Source organism: Ictalurus furcatus, chromosome 22 (assembly GCF_023375685.1).
Source record: "Ictalurus furcatus strain D&B chromosome 22, Billie_1.0, whole genome shotgun sequence".
Taxonomy (NCBI): Eukaryota; Metazoa; Chordata; class Actinopteri; order Siluriformes; family Ictaluridae; genus Ictalurus; species Ictalurus furcatus.
Genome location: NC_071276.1, coordinates 11,510,581 through 11,533,066, shown reverse-complemented (window position 1 = coordinate 11,533,066; position 22,486 = coordinate 11,510,581). Strand labels below are relative to the sequence as shown.

The window sequence follows — 22,486 nt, the reverse complement described above, 5'->3', positions numbered from 1 at the left end:
CCTGTAACTAAGTTTTCATAATTTCAAAATTCTATAAATGAATAAGAAATAAACACCAGAAGAGTATTTAGTTTCTGTGGGAATTTACACTTAGTGAAAGAGAAAATAAAATGGGAGTGTTATTAAGACTTTATAAGATCATTAAAAAAATCATTAGACCAGGAGTCCACAAGCACTGACAACATTGTTCACTTATCAGGGGAGGAATGTGGTATGTTACATAATGTTTTAAATGCAGATATCGCCACACCCTGGCACACTCGGCATACACAGAATGGACCAACACTCCTGTATCTCACTGACTGGCAAGTCTACATCCCAAAGAGACAATGCTAGATCCCCACTCATGTCATAAAACACTGATCTGATCATTCAGCCCCTAAAACGTATGGGCTCTCCTAGGATAGAACCCCAGTCAGGGCAGGGGCAGCTGTGGCTCAGTTGGTAGAGCAGGTTATCCACTAATCGTAGGGTTGGCGGTTCGATTCCCAGCCCACGACTCCACATGCCGAAGTATCCTTGGGCAAGACGCTGAACCCCAAGTTGCTCCCAATGGCAAATTAACGCCTTGCATGGCAGCGCTGCTACCATTGGTGTGTGTGTGAATGAAACACAGTGTAAAGCGCTACATAAGTGTGCCATTTACCATTAGGTAGAATCCCATGGTGGATATTGTCATGTCTGCACCTTTACCTGCTTGTGGTCATGCTTACTGTATGTGCAGACCATACCCATGACCCCATGTCAATCTCCATGTCAGATGACAAACTCCAAATTCAGTCACTAAACTCACTAAACTCACTAAAGTCACTAAACTCTCAACCAACCTAATATAGTTCCATCTGTCCTCATTCATACTTTTGATTACACATTCCTTGATCTCTATAAGCTCACACAATGCAAAGTCTCAATTGTCTGCATTGTTACTGAGCTGTTGTTTTCCTTAATTCACTGGTTTTGATCTTGCTTTGTCTATCAATTTTCCTTAGTGTTGCCCAAGTTATACCAGTTTTCCAATTTGCCTGATTGCTTGCATGACTACTATTTCCTGACTTGTACTTGCTACCTAGTATTACCTAGGCATTGTCTGGTTCACTGGCTCATATACCTCTACTCTGTGCACTCTGCTTCTCTAGAACTCACTTAAAAATCTTGCACTACTTGTATTGTTCTCCGCTAGATATATAGCTTTGCTTGTATTTCCTCATTTGTAAGTCAGTTTGGATAAAAGTGCCTGCCAAATAAATAAATATAAATGTCTTTCTTTTAATAAAATTTGCTCTTCTGCCTGTTGCAACATAAAGAGAAGAGAGATTGTGATAAAACATAGTTATGAAAGCACTTTAATTAGTACCTGGGCTATTTTTCTGAAAAATGTGACTGGTCAGAATTAGGACACATTTCCCAGCACTGTGCCTGTGGAGTAATGTCTTGCTCAGCAGTTGATGTGATTTGCCTGCATGCTGCTTGTAGAAAAGTCTGCCATGAGTGTTTAGCAAGATGCTTTTTTTCTTTGCAGTGCAGTGGGAGAAACAGATGGTATTATAATAATCAGCAGGAAGAGTAAGGAAAAGAGCAGTTTCTTGGAAAAGCAATGGATAGGTGACTGGCCCCACTTTCTTTCTTCCTTGTTAGATTTGAACATAAAATATAAAGCTTTACCAGTTATCAATGCAAAAATATTATACTTAAAAAAACAAATACGTAAGGTTAAAAAATATTTATCTACATGTTTAACCCTCTACAGGATTGGGACATTTCTAATTCACAGGCAGTGAAACAGTGCATCCGGAAAGTATTCACAGAGCTTCACTTTTCCCACATTTTGTTATGTTACAGCCTTATTCCAAAATAGATTAAGTTCATTATTTTCCTCAGAATTCTACAAACAATACCCCATAATGATAACGTGAAAGAAGTTTGTTTGAAATCTTTGCAAATTTATCCGGAATACTTTCCGGATGCACTGTATATAACACTACCCTTTGCATCCATTAACAAATCTCATATTTTATTAAATTATAATGAGGTTCTGAGTGTATAAACACAAGTCAAATTATATTTACCATGAGATTTGATCACACATACACTTGTTTGTTTTTTCATGAACCTGCTAAAATAGTCATGCATTTTTAATAACAGCTTGCCAAAGTATTTGATTTACATTCAGAATTGTCCTGGTGCCAATGCTATTCAATATGGCAGCAAGCAAATATGTGCAATCCAAACAGAAACTAAACATTTATAAATTATTGGTGAAAAGCTCTTCTTGTCAAACCTAGGGGTAATACAGAACAAGAGAGACATTCACTTACATTTTTGCATGCAAGATGCTAAAAATCTCTAGCTGTCAGAGTCAGATTCAATGGGGAAGATACTCACAGGTTACTAATCCATCCATCCATTTTCTATACTGCTTATCCTACTGGGTCGTGGGGGACCTTGAGCCTATCCCAGGGAGCATCAGGCACACCCTGGACTGGGTGCAAATCCATCGCAATAATAATAATAATAATAATAATAATAATAATAATAATAATAATAAATATAGCTGCAAGCAGCAATTAAGGGGCCAAGTAAAGAAAAGAGGCTAAATCTTGTGATTTTTGGTCAAACTGTTCATAAGTTATAAGCCAAATTAGTCATTTTTCACATCTCATGACCACTAGGAGGCACTCACCAAATCTGTGCAGGCACCCTCAGGTCATGCTTGTGATAAGTTTCATCTCAATAGGCTAAAGCATTGCGGACATATAGCCTCAAGTTCACTTTAGCGTACTCTTCGTCAAATTTGGTTTGCGTTATTCGAGAATGGGTTGACTAATCAACTGGATTTCCATAAATTTTTGTTGACATGGTCTGAAGATGATCTGATACGATTTTTGTGAAAATCAGAGAAATGGCCTAGGAGGAATTCGAATAAGTAGGTTTTTCAGATAATTCAAAATGGCAGAAAGTCTACTCGGCAGAAGTTGAAACCATTTTATGCAATTGAATCGAGCCAGGAATCATAGAAAAAAAAAAGAATTTTGTTTCTAGCCCTTATGGTTCAAAATTTATTAGCATAAACATGAGTACAATTTTGGACAGTTGGTGGTGCTAGAGAGTTTGAGTTAAAGACTCCAAATTTGTTGTAATAACAGTTCAGACTGTCCTGTCTACCAAATTTCATAACTTTCCCACAAGTGGTTCTATGGGCTGCCATAGACTCAAAAGTGGAAGAAGAAGAAGACGAAGAAAACTAACAGATACAATAGGTGCCTATGCACCTTCTGTGCTTGGCCCCTAATAATAATAAAAAGAGGACTTGAGTGAGTGGCAAATCAATTCACATAAAACCAGGCTAAGTTCAAGACTGAAAGGGAAAAAAGAGCAAAGCACAGCATAAGATCAAAATGACAAAACAAATAACAGGCAAATAATAGAAAAACAATATAAGGATCATATATGGAATACATAAATATAATGACGGGTGCATGGTGGCTTAATGGTTAGTGTATTCGCCTCAGACCTCTAGGATTGAGGGTTCAATTTTTGCTGCTTCCCTGTGTGTGTGGAGTTTGCATGTTCGACCTGTGCTGTGGGGGTTTCCTCCGGGTACTCTGGTTCCCTTCCCCAGTCCAAAGACATGCATGGTAGGATGATTGGCATGTCCATAGTGTATGAATGGGTGTGTGAATGTGTATGTGAGTGTGTGCCCTGTGATGGATTGACACCCAATCCAAGGTGTACCCCGCCTTGTGCCCCATGCTCCCTGGGACAGGCTCCAGATTGCCCGCAACCCAGTAGGATAAGCGGTATATAAAATAGGTGGACGGATAAATACAATGTATGAAAAGACTTAGGAATGTAGGCTACAGTGGGCAAATAAGACTTAGCAATGAATAGAATATACTAAGTGGTATATATATAGGAGTGTCTGAGACTGGGATGAGCTACACCAGAGATGAATCAGTAATCAGAAAAGCTTCAGCTGTGCCCTCAAAGGGAAGTAGGCCTGATTGTAGGCAAAATATTTTTGGAATTTTCTGGATGTGACAGAAATGAGCAAATATTTACAGTAAAATGTTTTCTTGAATTTGAAACCAATTATTCTTCCAAATGCTAATGCTCATTGTTGATAAAATGGTCACCTTACCTAGAATCTACAGTTGAAACTTTGGTATATATTTTTTTTTTTAAAAATTCACCCCATATTCTTTTTGCATAAGATAAGGTTGCAGAGAAACCAGAGTACTGATATAAAGCACAAATGTTATTACTAGGCATGGCTTAAGCTGTTTAGTCTTAGTTAGGAAAATGTTCATGGACACATATTCATTCACTCATGTATCCATCCATCCATCCAATCATCCATCCATCCGTCCATCAATTGTGGTAGATCCCAAAAGATCTCACAGCAGGAGAATTCACCCCGAATGTTATAGTCTATCAAACGCACCATGCACGCACACATTAACATTCTCATTCACACCTAGGGGCAATTTAGCATAGCCAATTCACCTATCAGTGTGTTTTTAGACAGTAGGAGGAAACCACAGGAGCAGGAGAAACACAGACAGTAACCCAAGCTCATGATCAAACCGTCAACCCTAGAAATGTGAGGCAGCAATGCTAAGGTCCCTATTCATTATATGAATTTAGCATATGAATGATTGTCATGACATGAGGTGTCAGTCCTATCAAAACATATTCAGCTGTCCTGCTGTCACATAGGATCTGAGAATGCTTTACATCACTGAAAGCAGTAAAAATGATGCAGTAAAGGACAAGAAAGAGCAGGTTTTGAATCCTGATATTAATGTCAGAGTGGCATTTAATTGTCTGAGTGGCAGTTGATAAGCAGCCGCAGCAGGCTTTGATTCTACACAATGGCTGGTAGATGTTGTGATGAGTGATGAGTGACGCCTCCATGATAGGTCTGCATACTGCATCTCTTTTGTGCTCAGATTTATTTTTGTGGGATATGCAGAGAAACATTCAGTTAATGCAACTGATAAATGGCTCTCATGGGTAATTTTAGATTATATTATATTATAATGATTATGACTATGAAGTTCAGGAAGTCTTACTTTGGAATCTAATTACCATTTTTGGAAAAAGCATCTTAGATTTTTTTTGTAGGAGCAGGATATGACAAGGACTTAGATTAACTGTCTTGGAAACACTGCAAGTTGCAAACGCTGCAAGTAAGTCTAAAAAAAAAATAAAAATAGCAACAACAACAACAATAAGAATAAGAACAATAACAACAAAAAGAAAGAAACTGATTCCCTCAACAATTCCAGGTAGTGCAAGTTTACCAGAACTTTTCAAGGAAATTCAGTAGTAAATATTGCTTTCGGTTACCTTTAGATATTCATGCTAAAATGATCTTTGACAAGTTTGAAGACTATCTAATGTTATCTATTTCTACACAAATATTATAAAATTACTGCACTACACAGTTAATTAAAATCCAGTTATAAGAATGCCCAAAATCAATTTCAAGATCTCACTTGCAATTGTCAGCAAGGCTAGCTAGCAAGCTTGATGTTAAGCTAAGTACCTAGCTAGTGGGTCATTTCATCTAAACTAACAATTGGTGATAATGCACACTTCCCTCCCCAGCACACAACAAATAGCATGCTTGTTTAGGTTTTAACTGTTTAACTGGGACTAGGGCTATAAAGATGTAACAGTTTAATAAAACTTTTTTTTTTTTTTATGTAATGAAAGCATACAGTATCCTACCTCAGGTGACTTTACTCTAGCCTTTAACCCTGTGCTGTTCTTCTACCTCAGAATGTGTCTTTAGTGTGACACTGTACATGCATGATCTCTGATGATTCTGTGTTACTTGTGCATTTAAGTAATGATTACTAAAGCTGAGAATTTTCATTTATTTCCTTGTCAGAAGTTGCCATAAGTGAAGTATGTTTAACTGCATAAACAAAGTAAGCAATTGCTTACAGTGTATATGTCCTGCACTTAGTTGAGTGTGCAAATTAACTACAGGATAGATGATGCAAAGATATTTGTCCATATGTATTCTATGTTGATATACTATATTTTACTTTTCAACTATTAGCTATACAATATCTATTTTTATATCACACTTTTAGCTACAGTACAACAATGGTAGTTAAAGAAAATCAAACAGGATTCTACTGAGAGCAGTTCAAACTAAATTTACATTTACATTTTATGTTTTCCAATTATAAAATATTATTGGATATGGCACAAAAGTGGCATCAAATTATATACATACAGGCAGGGACATTATTGAGAAATTAATAGATATTATTAGGCCTGAACTAATATTAGGCCTATTGTCATCAAACTGCGCGCAGGTCATGCTCAACTTACTAATAATGATATATTTTTATTGAATAACTAATAAACCACTAATTATAATGAATGTAGAATTTCACAGCTTTTTCTGATGTGCTTGTGAGAAAAAAAGAAAGTATGATAAAGGAAAGTTGGCCTGGCAATCAGTTATTATTAAGGCAACATAAACGCTTTTTTCTAGCATGTCATGTTACTGTATGCCAAAATAAGCTGAAATGAGAAATATGGGAATTACTGTACTACTGGCTTGTAAAGTACTTTATATTTGTTTAATCTTTGTGGAATTTAAGAAATATACCCATTACTTTCTGGTTAAAATGCCATAGAAAACTTTTGCCTTGAACTAGGATTGTAGTGTCACCTCTTGAGGTGACTGAGAACGTATGCACATCTGAAAATGTAAGTCAAAATAAAAAAAAACCTAAAATATTGCAGTAAGAATGGTGCCCTACTAAAGAGACCTTGAATGATGGGATAGAACAGTAAACAGACCGTTTTCTAATTAGATTTAATTAGGGCGTCTTCGCTTATCTGAGGTAATTACCCTCACTCTGTCACTCCCTCGTAATTGTTTCATTAATGGACATCATTTTGTTACATGCACTCATCGTGAATTAAACTAATGATACCAACCAAATTTCAGTATTTGAAAAAACAAAACAACACAAACAAAAAAAATTCCCACATATTATTTCACAGACTTTGATTTATTTGACAAACCAAAGAGTGGACTAACGGGTGATAATGGCTTTTTTGTACACTCTTCAGCTTTCACTAATCAGCATGTTATCAGTACATTTTTTCAGATACTTGCAATTGAATGCAAAACATGGGGTGGCATTAATTTATTTGCAAAATTGTCTGGTAAAACACAAAACAAAACAAAATGAAGCAAAAACATAAATAAATGATGTGTGGCCCACAGGGATATCCTGATATCAGCTTTACACACCACTTCACAGCACATAAAATGGAAATACCGGACTATTGAACTCACCAGTACATATAATTTAAAAAATGTGCCTATGGACATTTTTTTCAAGGTTTTTATCTTCATTGACTGTTAGCCCCCAAGAAGTACAAAAAACTGCTACAATGTGAACACAAGTCATTTGAACAGGACAGCCTGTGTTAGCGGTGACACAGGGCAATGTTAGACAAGGATTACTATATCAATACCTCCATACAGATGTTAATAAATCAAATACAAATATATGACTTCTTGCAACATTCATCTGTTAGAAAATATGTTAAGTGTACATGATGATTACGTTTCATGTCACCATACTGTGAATAAACATTGTTAATGATTTTTTTTTCCTTTTTTTGTTTTTGTTTTACACATCACATTCAAAGTTGTACAAATGATCAGTGATGAATGGTTTAAGATATTATTATGATACATTACATGTCTCAGTGGCCCTTTTCCCCTGCTTTAAAAGGGATATCTACTCCTCTTCTGCATTCAAGAAAGACTGATGATTTTTAGGAATAGACATTGATTTAACCCTTTCCAGTTACACCTGAATTCATCAATTCCCAAGAGAGACAAACACATTTATGAATTTCTTGTGACAATCCAATGGGCGTCACTGAATAGCTGTATAAACATATTGTATCTATAACTCTTCATAATCTTTATAGTGTATTAGATTGTACGTTGATGGTTTAAGTTTGGGTGAACATTTTTTTCTTTTCTTAGTTTGGATACTGGATGAATATCTATTTGCCAAGGGCTGACTTCTGACTTCTAACCTGAGGATTTTACATTAATGGAAACAAAAAAAAAAGTACAGTAGTAAAGCTGATTAATGCAGCAAATAAATAAATAAAAAATAACCAGCCAATAAAAATAGAGGTCAAAATAGTGAGAAACTGGACATACAAATAGAAGTTAGTAGCATATTTTAACAACAACAAATTAAATACAACTGAGATTAAAGATAGACCAGGATTGCAAATCCTCCTGGACATTTCCCAGTTTAAAACATTCTACAGCCTGTCTTTTAGGTATCAAACAAACATACTTTTACAGAATTGCACATCTGTAAAAATTTGCACGAGCTATAAAAAGTTATGAGTGGCAAATGTATGAGGGTTAGCAAGCAACACTTTTTTAAAGACTTTTTGAATATGATATCCAATTAAATCTCTCTTGCTCATTAAAATTCATATGGCATTCGTGTGAGAGCAGCTTGGTGCAACTAGAATGTGTGACAAGTCTACAAATGTAGCTTTGCGTTGGAAGTGCACTTTAGTATTAATAAATCTAATCGTCAACGTATCTGTGAAAAGTTAGCAAGAGCTACATTTATGCCACACTTATAATACTGATTTAATAATTTCTAGTTTATGCAATACAATACTTGTATTTATTGGTAGTGATATATATATATATATATATATATATATATATATATATATATATATATTAGAAATGCAAGTAAAACAGATTCAAAGTGATTAATTTAAGTGATAAATGTTTAATATGGAGCAAAATTACAATGTTAAGGGAATTAGATGCCTAACATTTCTAATATAATTTATGCACCATGCAGTAATTCAGTGTTTAATATATAATACAAGTATCATATTTCCTCTACACAACATCAGTGTATTATGTAATTGTAATTTTGATAAGGTGTTAAAATAAAACAGAAAAGCAGGAAACATAAATTCTACTATTATAGTAGTGGTGCTTTAAACATTTTATCAATTTTGTTTTAGTTATGAGTTAAAGCTGTTTGATTATGGTCCATGAAGCATAGTATATCATTTTTTTTATTGTGTTGGTTTAAAAGTGACCCATCCAGTGGCTAACATCCCACTGCTTTAGCCACAGTGAAATAAACCCAACCCCAATCCCTCAATCCTATCAGAAATTACAAGACTCTATAAACATAGGGCAAAATCTTAAACTTGAACCAAATGACCCCAAGCACAGGAAATTAAGATGACAAACATAATTGTAGGGTTGGAATTTAGTGTACAAAACATAAAACAGCAACCACTCGCACCCCCAATATGCACCTCCAAACCATTTTGAAAAACAAAAAAGCAAACTCTACTGGAAATTGATATCCGCTATACAGCTCGAGCAAAGTTTATACTGAATCTGAAACTGGTACTGAAGTGTACCAAGCGAGAAAAAAAAAGTGGGATCTGGGGATTTTTACTCTTCCTCCGTGCATCCAAGTACTTCTGCACGCAGAGTGATCCTCCCATACCATGACCATGGAAGGATCCGGATGAAGCGGGTATAGATGGGAGGATCAATCACGTTTTTCCTGTGTGTGTCGTTATCAAAGTTTCCTTGAAATACCTGAAAAAATACAGAAAAAAAACAACACAACTTGAGTAACTGTAAACCTTCACAGGTCGTCAAAAGTCAGTAAAGATCAGTCAAGACTTCTGAATATCGTCTACATTGTCAAATTACACATCTGAATTGTGCACTTTACAAAAATTGGCAGGGCATTTCTCAATCCAAATATACTGAACATATACTGAAAGTACTTTGTTACAGAATGTCATTGCTGTTTTCTCTGCAAATGTTCTCTCAGTGGAACATTTATACAATTCAATTATTTCTACCGGATTTTCTCCAAAGTTGGTAATTTTGCCAATCCCCACCCACTTTTATTTCCATCCACCCATGCTAACCACTAAGCCCACCACCCACTTTTATTTATTTTATTTCATTTAATTATTTTACTTAAAAGCAAGCCCTGGTCAAAATGGCAGCACAGTAACTATCACAAACAACAGACATAAATGACACTTATAGCTCTAGCTAGTTACATCTCAGCTGTAAAATGAAAGCAACTATCCAGGGAGGGTTCTTCCGCCAAGAGATGTGAAACCAACCACCTTATATTTTCTTCTATTCATGCTATGTCACAGGTCACCTGAAGGTATCTGCCTACTTCCACATGCATTAGCTCATTAACCAAATTGGCTGGTGTTGCTTTGATTGACAGAGGAGAGAGTAATGTCATCCATCTAAATCAATTTTGTTCTTTTTGACTCCTGACCATGGATAGCCATGGCAGTGTTGGGATTTGAACTTGTGATCTCCTGAAAACATGGGGAATGCAATGAAATTCCCTATGAAATTTATCGTAGGCTATGCTCAATGTAAGAAGATTTATTAGCGATTAGCTATTGTGAAAATAGAAGACTGCAGACTATACATAAAAAAAGCACTGCAATTCCTATTTAATTAGTGCAGGATCAACTCCTATATTGCATACAAGAGACTGAGAAAACATACCAAGTTTTAAAAGCACTATGCCAGGTTTTAGGTTAAAAAAATCTGTTTCTCCTAATGTGTAAAAAAAAAATGATGCACTGAAGAAAAGTAAACAATTTCCACTTCTCTCTGTATGAGCTACCTATGGAGGCAGGGTAAAAGTTCACATGAAACAAGAGCAACAACAACAAAAAAAATGGGCTGGTGGAAAACAAAGTTCTCCGGTGGGCTTCAAAGGCATCTCCATCTCCTTTTTTAGCATGCAGACAGCCTGAAGTATATCAACAGAAAGAAGAAAAGACAACTGTGGTGAGTCCTCACTGAGACAGGCTCAGCATTGTGCATCACAAACACCAAATATACAACTTGTACATTCTTCTCCAGACTCTTGCAATGCGTTCTTTACTGCCATAGTATCAATCTCATGTCTGTGGCCCTGGTGAGAGAAAGAGGGGGTGTTATGAAAAATTGATTATCAGAGACACTGAGCTCATTTGCTGAGCTTTCCATCAGCTTCCTGAAATGTTTTTGTTTGCAGATTAGGGATCTACAAGAAGCATCCACAATCAAGGTTCTAAACAAATGGGCATCAGAAGGTTTGTAACATATTCAAATTTATGGATGTGGAAAGTTCTCTCCTGCTACTGAAATTTTTGTGCATTCTTTATATTATGTCTAATGCTGTGGAATTCCTTTATGCCTTCATTTATCCACCACTACATTTCCTCAAAGGTTTCCTTTAGATAAAGCAAACAGAGTTGACTCCCATTCGATTAGCCTGAAATAATCCTTCCTATATAAGTAACATCCTCATTGTTTGCACTATTTCATGTTCAACATCGATGTGATTCAGTGTGTTGAGTGTAAGATGCTTAGATATTCTTCCACTGTCAGTTGAATCATAATGTAGACCAGAAACCAGTCTGACAGATAAGGTTGTAACATTGAAGGTGTACATTGTAATATTACAGAGGGTTAATGATAGATAGAGGCTTATAGAGTTGTTAGAGGAAGTTCTGTGGGTTCTCAACTTACACTGGGTCTGTGACTCATGAAATTGGTGAATAATTGGAATAATCACAATGCACCATCCCTCTCTGATTTGGCTGTTGAAAGTGCTCTAGTTATAGGAGACTCTATGACACGTGAAAGTAGCTAGGCCTTCAGCGGCACTAGAAACTATAGTCAGAAACCACAAAGCCAGACATTGCAGTTAATTTTAGGATGTTAGGCAAGCGCAGGTTTTATAAGGTAGTTATCCATGTAAGTGCTAATGATGTATATGTTCATCAGTCAGAGATTACTAAGAGTAATATAAAAGAGGTGTGTAAATTAGTGAAGGTGCTGTATGATGCTGTAGTATATGGCATACAGAGCCATATCATCCTGCATCCCTTGCCTGCTTTCCCATTGAAGTTAAGCAGGGTTGAGCCTGGCCAGTATCTGGATAGAAGACCTCCTGGGGAAAACTAAGGTTGCAGCTGGAAGTGGTATTAGGGGTCAGGGCCAGCAGGGGGTGTTCACCATGTGGTCTGGGTGGGTCGTAATGCCCCAGTACAGTGACAGGGACACTATATTGTAAAAACAGCACCTTCTTTCGGATGAGATGTTAAACGGAGGTCCTGACTCTCTGTGGTCATTAAAAGCCCCAGGACACTTCTCGTAAAAGATAATAACCCCGGTGTCCTGGTGAAATTCCCCCACTGGCCTTTATCTATCATGGGCCCCTAATAAACTCCAACCCTGAATTGGCTTCATCACTCTCCTCTCCTCTCCACCAATAGCTGGTGTGTGGTGGGCGTTCTGGCTCACTATGCTACACACTGGTGGTGGTTTGAGGAGATTTCCCCCCTCCACACACACAATGTGAAGCGCTTTGAGTATCTAGAAAAGTGCTATATAAATCTAAGGAATTATAATAATAATAATAATAATAATAATAATAATTATTATTATTATTATTATTATTATTATTATTATTATGCTCTGGCCCCATCACAAGGCTGCATGGCGATGTAACTTACAGCAGGTTATGGTTGCTGAACTTCTGGATGCTCTGAAAACAATGTGGGCATTATTGACAAGTGGACTACATTAGAGGGCAAATCTGGTATATGTTTTACCACTTGGGAAGGTGCTACTCTCATTTCTTGTAATATACATAGACAGGCCTACTTAATCACTGACAATCCAGGGCCACAGTCAGGCAGCAGACAAACAGGATAAACCATGCCTAAACCGCATCCCTGAAGCAACACACAAGTAGTAAATCACACCATGGAGCCCAAAGTAACCTGTATGCATTGAGCCTGCATTGTATTTTACACCTTTAGGTAGAAATGCCTGAAATTACATATTCATGTTGAACATGTAAATCTCTAAAGTCATGTTATCTTTTGACACAATTCTCCACAGAAATCTTGATCTATATTAATTTATATTATAAAGGTCTTGATAATCATCTTATGATTTTAACCAGGTGGTATCGAGAAACTATGAAAAGAATCTACACCAAACAGTACCTATAATGAAAGCTGAATATGGAAATATTTGCATTTTGTAATAAAACCTCAATATAGATACCATGATTGGTGATTGGTCTTGGTATTACAGTTTTCAAACTAATCTTCCTAAACGTCCTCAAAATCCAACGTAGCTGTCAGATAAACAAAATTTGGGATGTATGACACCCAAAAGGTCAAAACCAGGGGTGTCCAATCTTATCTGCAAATGGCCGGTGTGGGTGCAGGTTTTCAATCCAACCAAGCAGAGGCACACCTGAAAGCCAGTCTACTGTAAGCCAAGCCGCTGATTAAACAGTTGGAATCAGGTGTGGTATTCCTCCTTGATTGGAATGAAAACCTGAACCCACATCGTCCCTTTGCGGATAAGATAGGACACCCCCGCTGTAAACATCACTATGAGATTGTCTGTATGCATTGTTGGGCAAACCAAAGTAGAAAAATAAACAAATCAAGGAATGCTAATAGTATAAAGAGAGAAAATTACATTGAGCTGTACGCTTCATGGTAAATTAAACATCTATGTGCACACTTGACTATAATATAGAAGCAACCAGCCCATGAATGGCATAAAATGGGGTTTAGCATTGGCAGAATTGAACCACTGCAATTATGACACAAAGAGCAAGTGACGAAATTCTCACCTGAAAGTTGAAACTAGTGGACCAGACCTGATGAGTCACTCTGTGTAGTGATATTAGCAAAGCCAGATAAAAGAAAGTCTTTGTGCAGGCTCTAAAAGAAAATCTTTTATACTGTAGGTCAAACTAAAAAAAAAATGGCAAGAATTTATCTTGCATTTCCCACGAGCACAACTATCTGCTGTAACAGTGAGCACTGCTGAAATATTTTTTTGTGATGTGATCGGAATAAAACACTACACATGCAAGCCTACTCGAATGACTGATGGTAACGTAATTTTTAATTTGACTCAAACTTCCCACTGCCATAGATGTGTGAGAATCCCAAGCTCCCAGGATTCCTGAATTGCAAGCCATTTCAAAAGAGGTGCTGATTCAAGATCAAGCACACATTTAATCTTATTTTTGTATTCCTGTTTTGTGGCCTCATTATCAGGCTCTTCGGATATTGAATACATTTTTGCTGAAAGCTGCAGCTCCTAGTCTTGGTTTTATGATTACTGAGAGGCTTAGTGCTACAAGACATGAGATTATGTGAGACGTAAGTAAGTTGAGAGAGTGAGCGGTGGATTAGAAACAGACAGGCACTCCCACTTTCTCTTTTTAAAGCTGAAGATTTATTATTGAGACCCCATGAGAGGGATCACATACCTAAGTATCACTTCTTAGCCTCTTTAAGTCATAATTCTGCTCAATATTTAAACATTGAAGTAGAAGAAGCATATGAAGCTAATTCAAGCACCAGGTCCCCAGAGCTATTACCAAGAGCATCAACAACAAACAATATCCTGTCAGTTCAATCAGCAGATTGAAAGAACATTAAACACATCCTGGCTAATAATGACAAAGTGAAGCACTTTCACTTGAAGGGTACATCTTTGGTACCATTAGTATGTATAGGTCTTGATCTTGTGACTGGTGATTCTGTTTTTATTTGTCTGTCTTTTACTAAATAGTGCACAGACAACATGTACTTATTATAATAGTGTGATGTCAAAGGACATAATACATTTATTCTTTGAGATTATTAACTTTGTGGAAGAAGAAAAAAAAACTGCTAGACTGAAAGGCACCTTATAAATTCACAGTATATAACCTAACATTAGAGATCCAACAGCACTGGTAAGCAGTAGTAATCGATTACAAGTTACTGTGTACAGCTTCACAGAATTTTTTTCCTCAGTTTTCTTTTCCATACATATACATTTTTTGTGTCCTTCCAGACTCTTTTCACCCATTCTTAAGCTTCACTTTATTTTTTACTGCCATGCAAAATATTAAGATGTGCTGGATGAAGTGCTATTTTATAAGCTGCTGAATAATGAGGGTGGAAGCCATATTGTTCAATTAAAACAAATTTCAATTAATTGTTTGAATGTTTGCCATATCATTATATTATACTTTCTTTTTTAATTGTTTATTTTTAAATTGTCTCTTGGTTTTATATCACAGTGCATTTAACAACTATCCATCCATCCATCCATCCCTCTCTCTCTCTCTCTCTCTCTCTCTCTCTCTCTCTCATATATATATATAACAAACAAACAACAAAACAAAGACACTAAGACAACTAGGCAAAATACTGTGGCTAAGGCTAAACATAAACTATGAAACAAAACATGGTACAGGGACAAAGGTCAAGATAGACAATACGTAAGATGAGGAAGCAGTACAAACAGTGGCTATATATAGGAGTGCTTGCTAAACAGAAACGTGATACAGGTGCAGGTGGTCATGTGACAATGATGTAGTATGTTGTAGTGGCTGCTGGGAAATGAAGTCCAGAGTTACCTCCTTGATATATGACATACACACACACACACACACACACACTATATATATATATATATATATATATATATATATATATATATATATATATATATATATATATATAACATTTGGTCACTGAGATAAGTATTGAATCACCTCTGAGCTCCACTGTACACATCAAATAAAGAGAAACAGCCTCTACATGGACAATTCATATGATTAATTAATTCATAATGTCATAAAACTAATGACATTCCATAATTTTTTAAGTATATTTACAGCCCAAAACATGTTTCAGTGTGATTACAGTATGATTACAACACAGTGTTAGTCAGTGGAACTCTGTATACTATGCACGAAAAACAGACTTAGGTTCAAGGTCAGAATCGAGCATAACTGAGAGATACCTCTGTGTTCGACACATTCCACCCTGCATCCACCTCTGGCGTAGCATATACCACACATATCTGATTATATCTGAAGTCAAAATTCTGTATTAACTCCTCACAATGTGTACTTAAATCAATTCTGAATGAATTAAAATTACACTATTCTAAGACACTAATGATGTTAATAACACTCCATGTTAATATGTTACATATATTCATACATTTTTTATGTGTGTAACATACCTGCAAATACCTGTAAAACAGAGTCTGTTTCTGATTCTGTCTCCACCACTGAAAAAAAAGCTAAAAACAACATCTGAATTGTTCCCAGGATTAACTAATACCTCATCTTGCATAAGTGATTCTATTCAAACATTTTGTCTTTCTTTACATCTCATCTCTGCTTCTCATACATATGCACATGCACTTTAACATTAGGTGAGTCTGTCATACTGTCATACAATCACACACACCGCCAACCCCTCTCACATCAGTTGGCTCCCTCAGGGCCTGTGCTTTCTCATCAGATATGAGCTTCAGCAGCATGTGGTGGTTCAGAAGTGAAGCTTAGCTAAGGCTGAGTGGCGTAATCTCCATACAGCTAGCAGCTGGGTACAGGGCCGGTGGAGCAGCAGGCCTGGCATAGAGCTGCAGGAGGGCATGAGGGAGTGGCACAGTGCAACACAGATGGTGAGAGCAGGGGAGCACTGTGCTGCACTAGTTGTGTTTTGTATTTACTTAATGTCAAGGATTGACAAGCGGAAATTCCCATGACCTTTTTTGGAGGGTCAGGCAATTCCCAGAGGCAGATCTGGCAGCTGTGGTGTTTTAAAGTTCACTGTGACTAGTTTGCAGGTAAAAATGCTTAACCCTACGAGGTCTGCCATCCTACCAGTGTGGCATGCAGAGCACCACTGCTTCTTGGCGCGTTGTGTAACAAAGAATCATTTTCATCCTATTAAGCTACATATATATTGGGCACAATTTGTCAATTTAGACATTTCCTTCTATCATCAAACTACTGTTCTGTTATCTTATTCAGAATTCCTATAGCAGGGGCCAACTGGAGGACTGTGGTCTGGATGCAGACCCAGCTAAATATTTCAGTCATATTCAATCAAATGATATTGTAGCAGAAATGATCAAGGAATGAAAAAACAGACCATAGTTCAGTGACTACAGTTTTCTTTAAATAAGTACCACAGTGATTTTGTCTAATCTTTAACTGTCCACTTTCGATTAGCCTGTGCACTCAGATTACTGTTCTTGGCTGACAGGAGTGGGACCTCATTAGGTCTTCTGCTGTTGCAGCAAATGATGTTTTGAAGCTTTTCTGCTCACCACGGTTGTAAAGTGTAATTATATGAGTTACTATATCCTCGACCCAATCTGGCCATTTTCCTCTGACCTCACGTATCAACAAGGTGTTTCCACCCACAGAACTGTCGCACACTCAGTGTTTTTTTTTGTTTTTGTTTTGTTTTTCCTACAATTCTGTGTAAACTCTAGAGATTGTTGCATGTGAAATTCCCAGGAGATCAACATTTTATTAAATACTCAAACCAGCCAAATCTGGCACCAGCAACCATGCCACAGATAAAGTCACTGATATTACATTTTCTCCAATCTGATGTTTGATGTAAACACTAACTGAAGCTCTTGACTTGTATCTGCATGATTTTATGCATTGTGCTGCTGTCACATGATTGGCTGAGTGGATGAAAATGCAGGTGTACAGGTGTTGCTAATAAAGTGGATGGTGAGTGTATTACTGATTGGTAAATATGAAACAAAAAGATTATTTTAGTGCCCGACGCATAACCAATATCTCTTTGCAGTATTTATACCTGTGCACACATATGTTGTACTAGACATGTACTAGATGGCACCCTTCATGAAGGGTGCCATCTGTGTTAATGAATATTGTTAAAAGTGTTTTAAACTTTTTGGTATATATTGGGTATTTTAATATAAATCTTGCAAGACATGCAACATTGATTGTAGAACATAATGTTTAGTGAATATGTTCTTTAACCAGCTCACTAAGAAAATAATATCTAACAGGTGTTAATTATGTGATTGAATAATAATTTTTGGTTTCTTGACATAAATAATGTTTTATAGAAGCATGATTTTTTTTCCCCATGCCAGCTGGCTCAGGCGGTTCTTGCTGCCCTCTTGGCCTGTTCCATATGCTGTACTGTGAAAGGCTGTTTCTGGAGTGCATCAGCGCACTCAATCTTGTATTAATAGATCACGAAGAAACTCCACATACTAACTTAACACTATGGCACAGTACTGACGAATGCATGACAAATAATATAACACTAATGCAGCATTGAAATATTTGTTTTCTTCTTTTTATCACCTACTCCAATTGGTTATCACATTCCTTTGAGAGTCAGTAATTTACTATCGATTATTCACAATGCTTGAATTCAAGTGAAAACGGAACGATAAAATGAGTATCATTTAGTTTGTCTCATCTGTTTGCATTTCATCTATGTTGCATCTACATAATCCAACAATTAGATCAATAAAATTATTTAACATATGACGATAAAGGCATATTATTGCTAGATAAATAATAATAAAAAAAAGAGATTTTTGTGCTTTATTGATAATTAGATTTTTCTGAGCAGCCTTGCTAAACATTTTTCATTTATGCATTTTCAAACCAGGATTACTCAGGATTCATTTAAACCAAGAACCTTCATAGCAAAGATTCCACTACAATGAAACAAATTAAATAAAATGGAAGAAGTGGTCGGTCAGATTTAAGAGAACATATCACATACAGATTATATATCAAAATTGTATTGCTTATGCTTAAATTATTTTAAACAAGTTTTGAATTACTAGATTGCATTATGTAGAGTGAGTGTGATCAATTCATGTAATATTAAAGTAAACCATTTATATTATAAAATCTGATGATGATGTTAGCACTGACGGGAATAACTACAGTATAGTACTGAATTAATATGATTAAAGTATGTGTGGTAGATTAGCGCAGTGGTAATGTGGCTATCTCATAATGCCAGCAACCTGAGTTCAATTCTCAGTTTATGTGGGAGCACAGAGTTTTTGATTTTATTAAAGGTTTTGAAAATACATGATCAAAACATGTTGAATGTTGTTATTACAAATTGTGTTAATGTAAATTAATTTGCATGTACGCATTTGAATTAAGTAAATTCAATGAGCTCTTTTCCACTGTTTGCTTGAAAGTGTAAGTTCTCTTGATTCCATGTAATATATAATGTTGAGTCTAAAAGACTGAGACCACTAGTTAAAATGCTTCTATTTTGCATTCTTTTCTAATTTAATACAATATTTTTCATTGCAAATTATATTATCAGCAACAACTTGAATTAAAATGAGAATTTCAGAAATATTTACTTGAATGACTGAATTTCTTAGTATTTGGTACACCCCTCTTTTGCTTTAATTACAGCATGCACTTGAGCTGGCTCAGAGATCATAAGTTTGTGTAAAACCTGAAAGTCCATGTTACATCAAATCCATCAATCTGTCTAAACATGTCCTTCAGTGGAAGGGATGAAAGTCAAGGAAAATCTGGCCTTTTGTGGAAATTGACTTAAATTTAAATAGTGATTATACACCAAGCAGAATCGTGAATATCAAACATTTCTTTTCTTTGTTTTATATTTTTTTTTCCAGAATCAAAAACTTGGTTTATTTCAAGTTCTGAATGAAATAAAAAAGTAAATAAAATCCTGGATTTTCAGTGTGGTCTCAGAATTTTGGGCCCCACTGTCCATATCTTTGTAAGTTACACCAGTCATGAATTATAAAACTAAAGAGTAAGTAAGTAAGTAAGTAAGTAAGTAAAAGAAATTGATGCATACAACTGCCTTCATTGGGCTATTAAGTGTGATTAGTTATTCACACACTCACATTCAGTGGTGGCTAAATCAAGAGTGAGAATATCAGGAGTGGCAGCTGCTATTATTTTTCTGGCCAGATAATGTCAGTAAAAACCTGTAATGAGGCTGTTATGTAATGAATTTCACTTTAGCTGGATTGTGCACGACCATGACCCCATCAGCTATCAGTTAAAAAAAAAAAAGCTTATAAATGGTAAAATATTCCACTCTAAGTTTTACAAGTAAACACTGACTGGACCATTGGAAAAATGTACCAACAAGTGACAAAAGCATCAGTGAAACTACTGTCTGAAAATAATGGTCTAATCAAAGTAGTCATAAAGCAGCCATCAAATGAATCAAGATTAGTTACTGCATCTGATGAGAAAGCCTTGTACATTGCTGCTCATGGCAGTCTGATGTTCATCAGACCCAAGAACATTATTAAACTCAGCTTTCTAAGCAAACCAATGATTGGGAAGTGATGTTCAACCCAATAACAGCTAAATTTGTCCAAACAAGTGGTTCAAAAGGGAGGGTTATAGGGTGCATTGGGACAGAGAGCTAATTGATCGGCATCTAATCTCAGCATGTGATCCTATTTACCTTCCTTTGATGTACTTCCTTCCTCTCACTTAGAGGGAATATGTCTTTATGGAGGTTAATTAATTGTCATGAGGTCATTGTCACTGACCTCATAAGGCTTTAAACACTAATCACTTATTGCTGTGCTTGACTGCACCCGTTATTGTGTACAATATCAGATAAAAGCTCTTGGGGCTTAGCAGAACACTTGGGAGGATTCTGAGAGAAGGACACAGCAGTTGAGTTGATGCTGAGCCAAAGGCCAAAGAAAAGATCTTTTCAACTTCCTGTTGACTCTCACAACCTGCAGACAGCCTTGAAGGTAATCACTTACCTAAGTAGAGAGAAATGTTAAAAAAGACAGCTCAATAATTCTTCTGTTTAGTCTGTTCAATTTTCTTATGTGATGCTACAATGTTAGCATGCAAGGATTTCTCATTCATTTGTTCAACATTGTGGTCAGAATAGATGAGGGTTGAACCAGGGAACAAGCAGCTGTGAGGAGGCAATTCTACTCACTGCACTAGCCAATTTTCTTTAAATCCTCTCTGCAGAAGTGTGGACTAAGGGGAATTTCCATGAACTGGTACCAGATTCAGGTAACTCAAGAGATATTCAATCAGGGTCATGTCCAGGCTCTGGCTGGGACACTCAAGGACATTCACAATCCCAAAGTTACTCCTGTTTTGTTTTGGCTGTGTGTTTCAGTGAATCTTGGAATTCTTTTCCCCAATCTGAGGACACGAAGACTCTTGAGCAAGTTTTCCCTTTAAGAATGCCTCTGTAAATTCTCTGATCTGTTCATCGTTCCTCAATTGTGACAAACCCCCAGTCCCTACTGCATCTCATCTTTTCTCATAGCATGATGTTGCTCCCACCATGCTTCATTGTAGGGATGAAACTGGTCATGTGATGAGAATTGCCTAGTTTCCCCACAGATGTAATACATGACACTCAGACCAAAGAATTCAATCTTAATTTCATTAAATAATCTTGTCCTCCAACTCAGGAGTCATGTGCCTTTTACTGAGGAATGAATGTTACCCAAAAATCCTGATTGCTGTAATGCCGCTGATGTTCCCATCTGGCAGTTCCTCCCATCTCCCTTCACCCCCATTTGTTTAGTTTAACTAAGTTGTGAGAGTCAGTGAAAGTTGTAGAGGTTTGTAAATTCCTTCCATTTAAGGATAATAGTCTGAATACTTGTGTAGATGTGATATTTAAAAAATGTAATACATTTGACTAAAAACTGAGAAAAGCTATAGCATATCAAAATGTGATCTCAATGCACTCTATCTCTAACTATTGATGCACATACACACTCTCCACTTTACACTGCTTTCCTTAGATAAGCTCTAGACAGTCATCTTTGAACCCGGCTGAGCAGCCATATGCGACAGATGGCCACTGCCAACAAGTGGAACTGAGACAAACACCTAGATCTGTAGACCCCTTTTTCAACTGAAAAAATCCTAAAAAACCCAAAACACTATTTTACTTATAACATTTCAGCAATTTGCAATTTGGTGCACAGTTCACTTTGTATTAATTTTTACAAACACATTTAGACATGAAACAAATGAATAGCTGAGTGAAAATATGAAATAAATTATATGCATAACTGAATAATTAAAACATAAAAAGATAATTAATTAAAATGTTAAATATGATATGACTATATTTATGAAATATGAATATAGGTAATTATTTTGTTCAACAATTATTTGACTGTTTCTGTATTTAATTGTTCACTATTCAGGCCTGGTTCATGTCATGAAATAATTTTTCATTAAAACAGTTTTTCAACATCATCCATCAAAGCTAGCCTGTTTTATCTGAATTTAATTCAAATTGATTGTTTTTACCTGGAGGAATTCTGAAATCAGAAATAACTGTTCTGAAAATGTTCTGAATATGTTCTGTTCATGCTTCTGAAGAGTGTATGGAATAGATGAAAACAGTAACAAGTTAATATTAAGTCCCTAATCATGGATTTCATAAGAAACAGCTTTGTTGCGCTGACTTAAATGAGAAACGCATCTCCAACCAACCATCTTCTTAATTTATTTTAATGACTGCCTAGCGATAAACACGTTTTATT

The 22,486-nt window shown here is 36.2% G+C and overlaps 1 protein-coding gene across 3 annotated transcripts in view; it reads right to left on the bottom strand.

Annotated features, from left to right (window-relative positions):
• Positions 1-8,777: 8,777 nt before the first annotated feature.
• The window catches only part of edil3a (EGF-like repeats and discoidin I-like domains 3a), a 194,137-nt gene continuing 180,428 nt past the window's right edge, over positions 8,778-22,486 (bottom strand). For all 3 annotated transcript variants that reach the window (XM_053610232.1, XM_053610233.1, XM_053610234.1), the window contains one exon: positions 8,778-9,655. In XM_053610232.1, the coding sequence (XP_053466207.1) occupies positions 9,506-9,655 (150 nt within the window). In that variant the 3' untranslated portion in view covers positions 8,778-9,505. The remainder of the gene's footprint in view (positions 9,656-22,486) is intronic.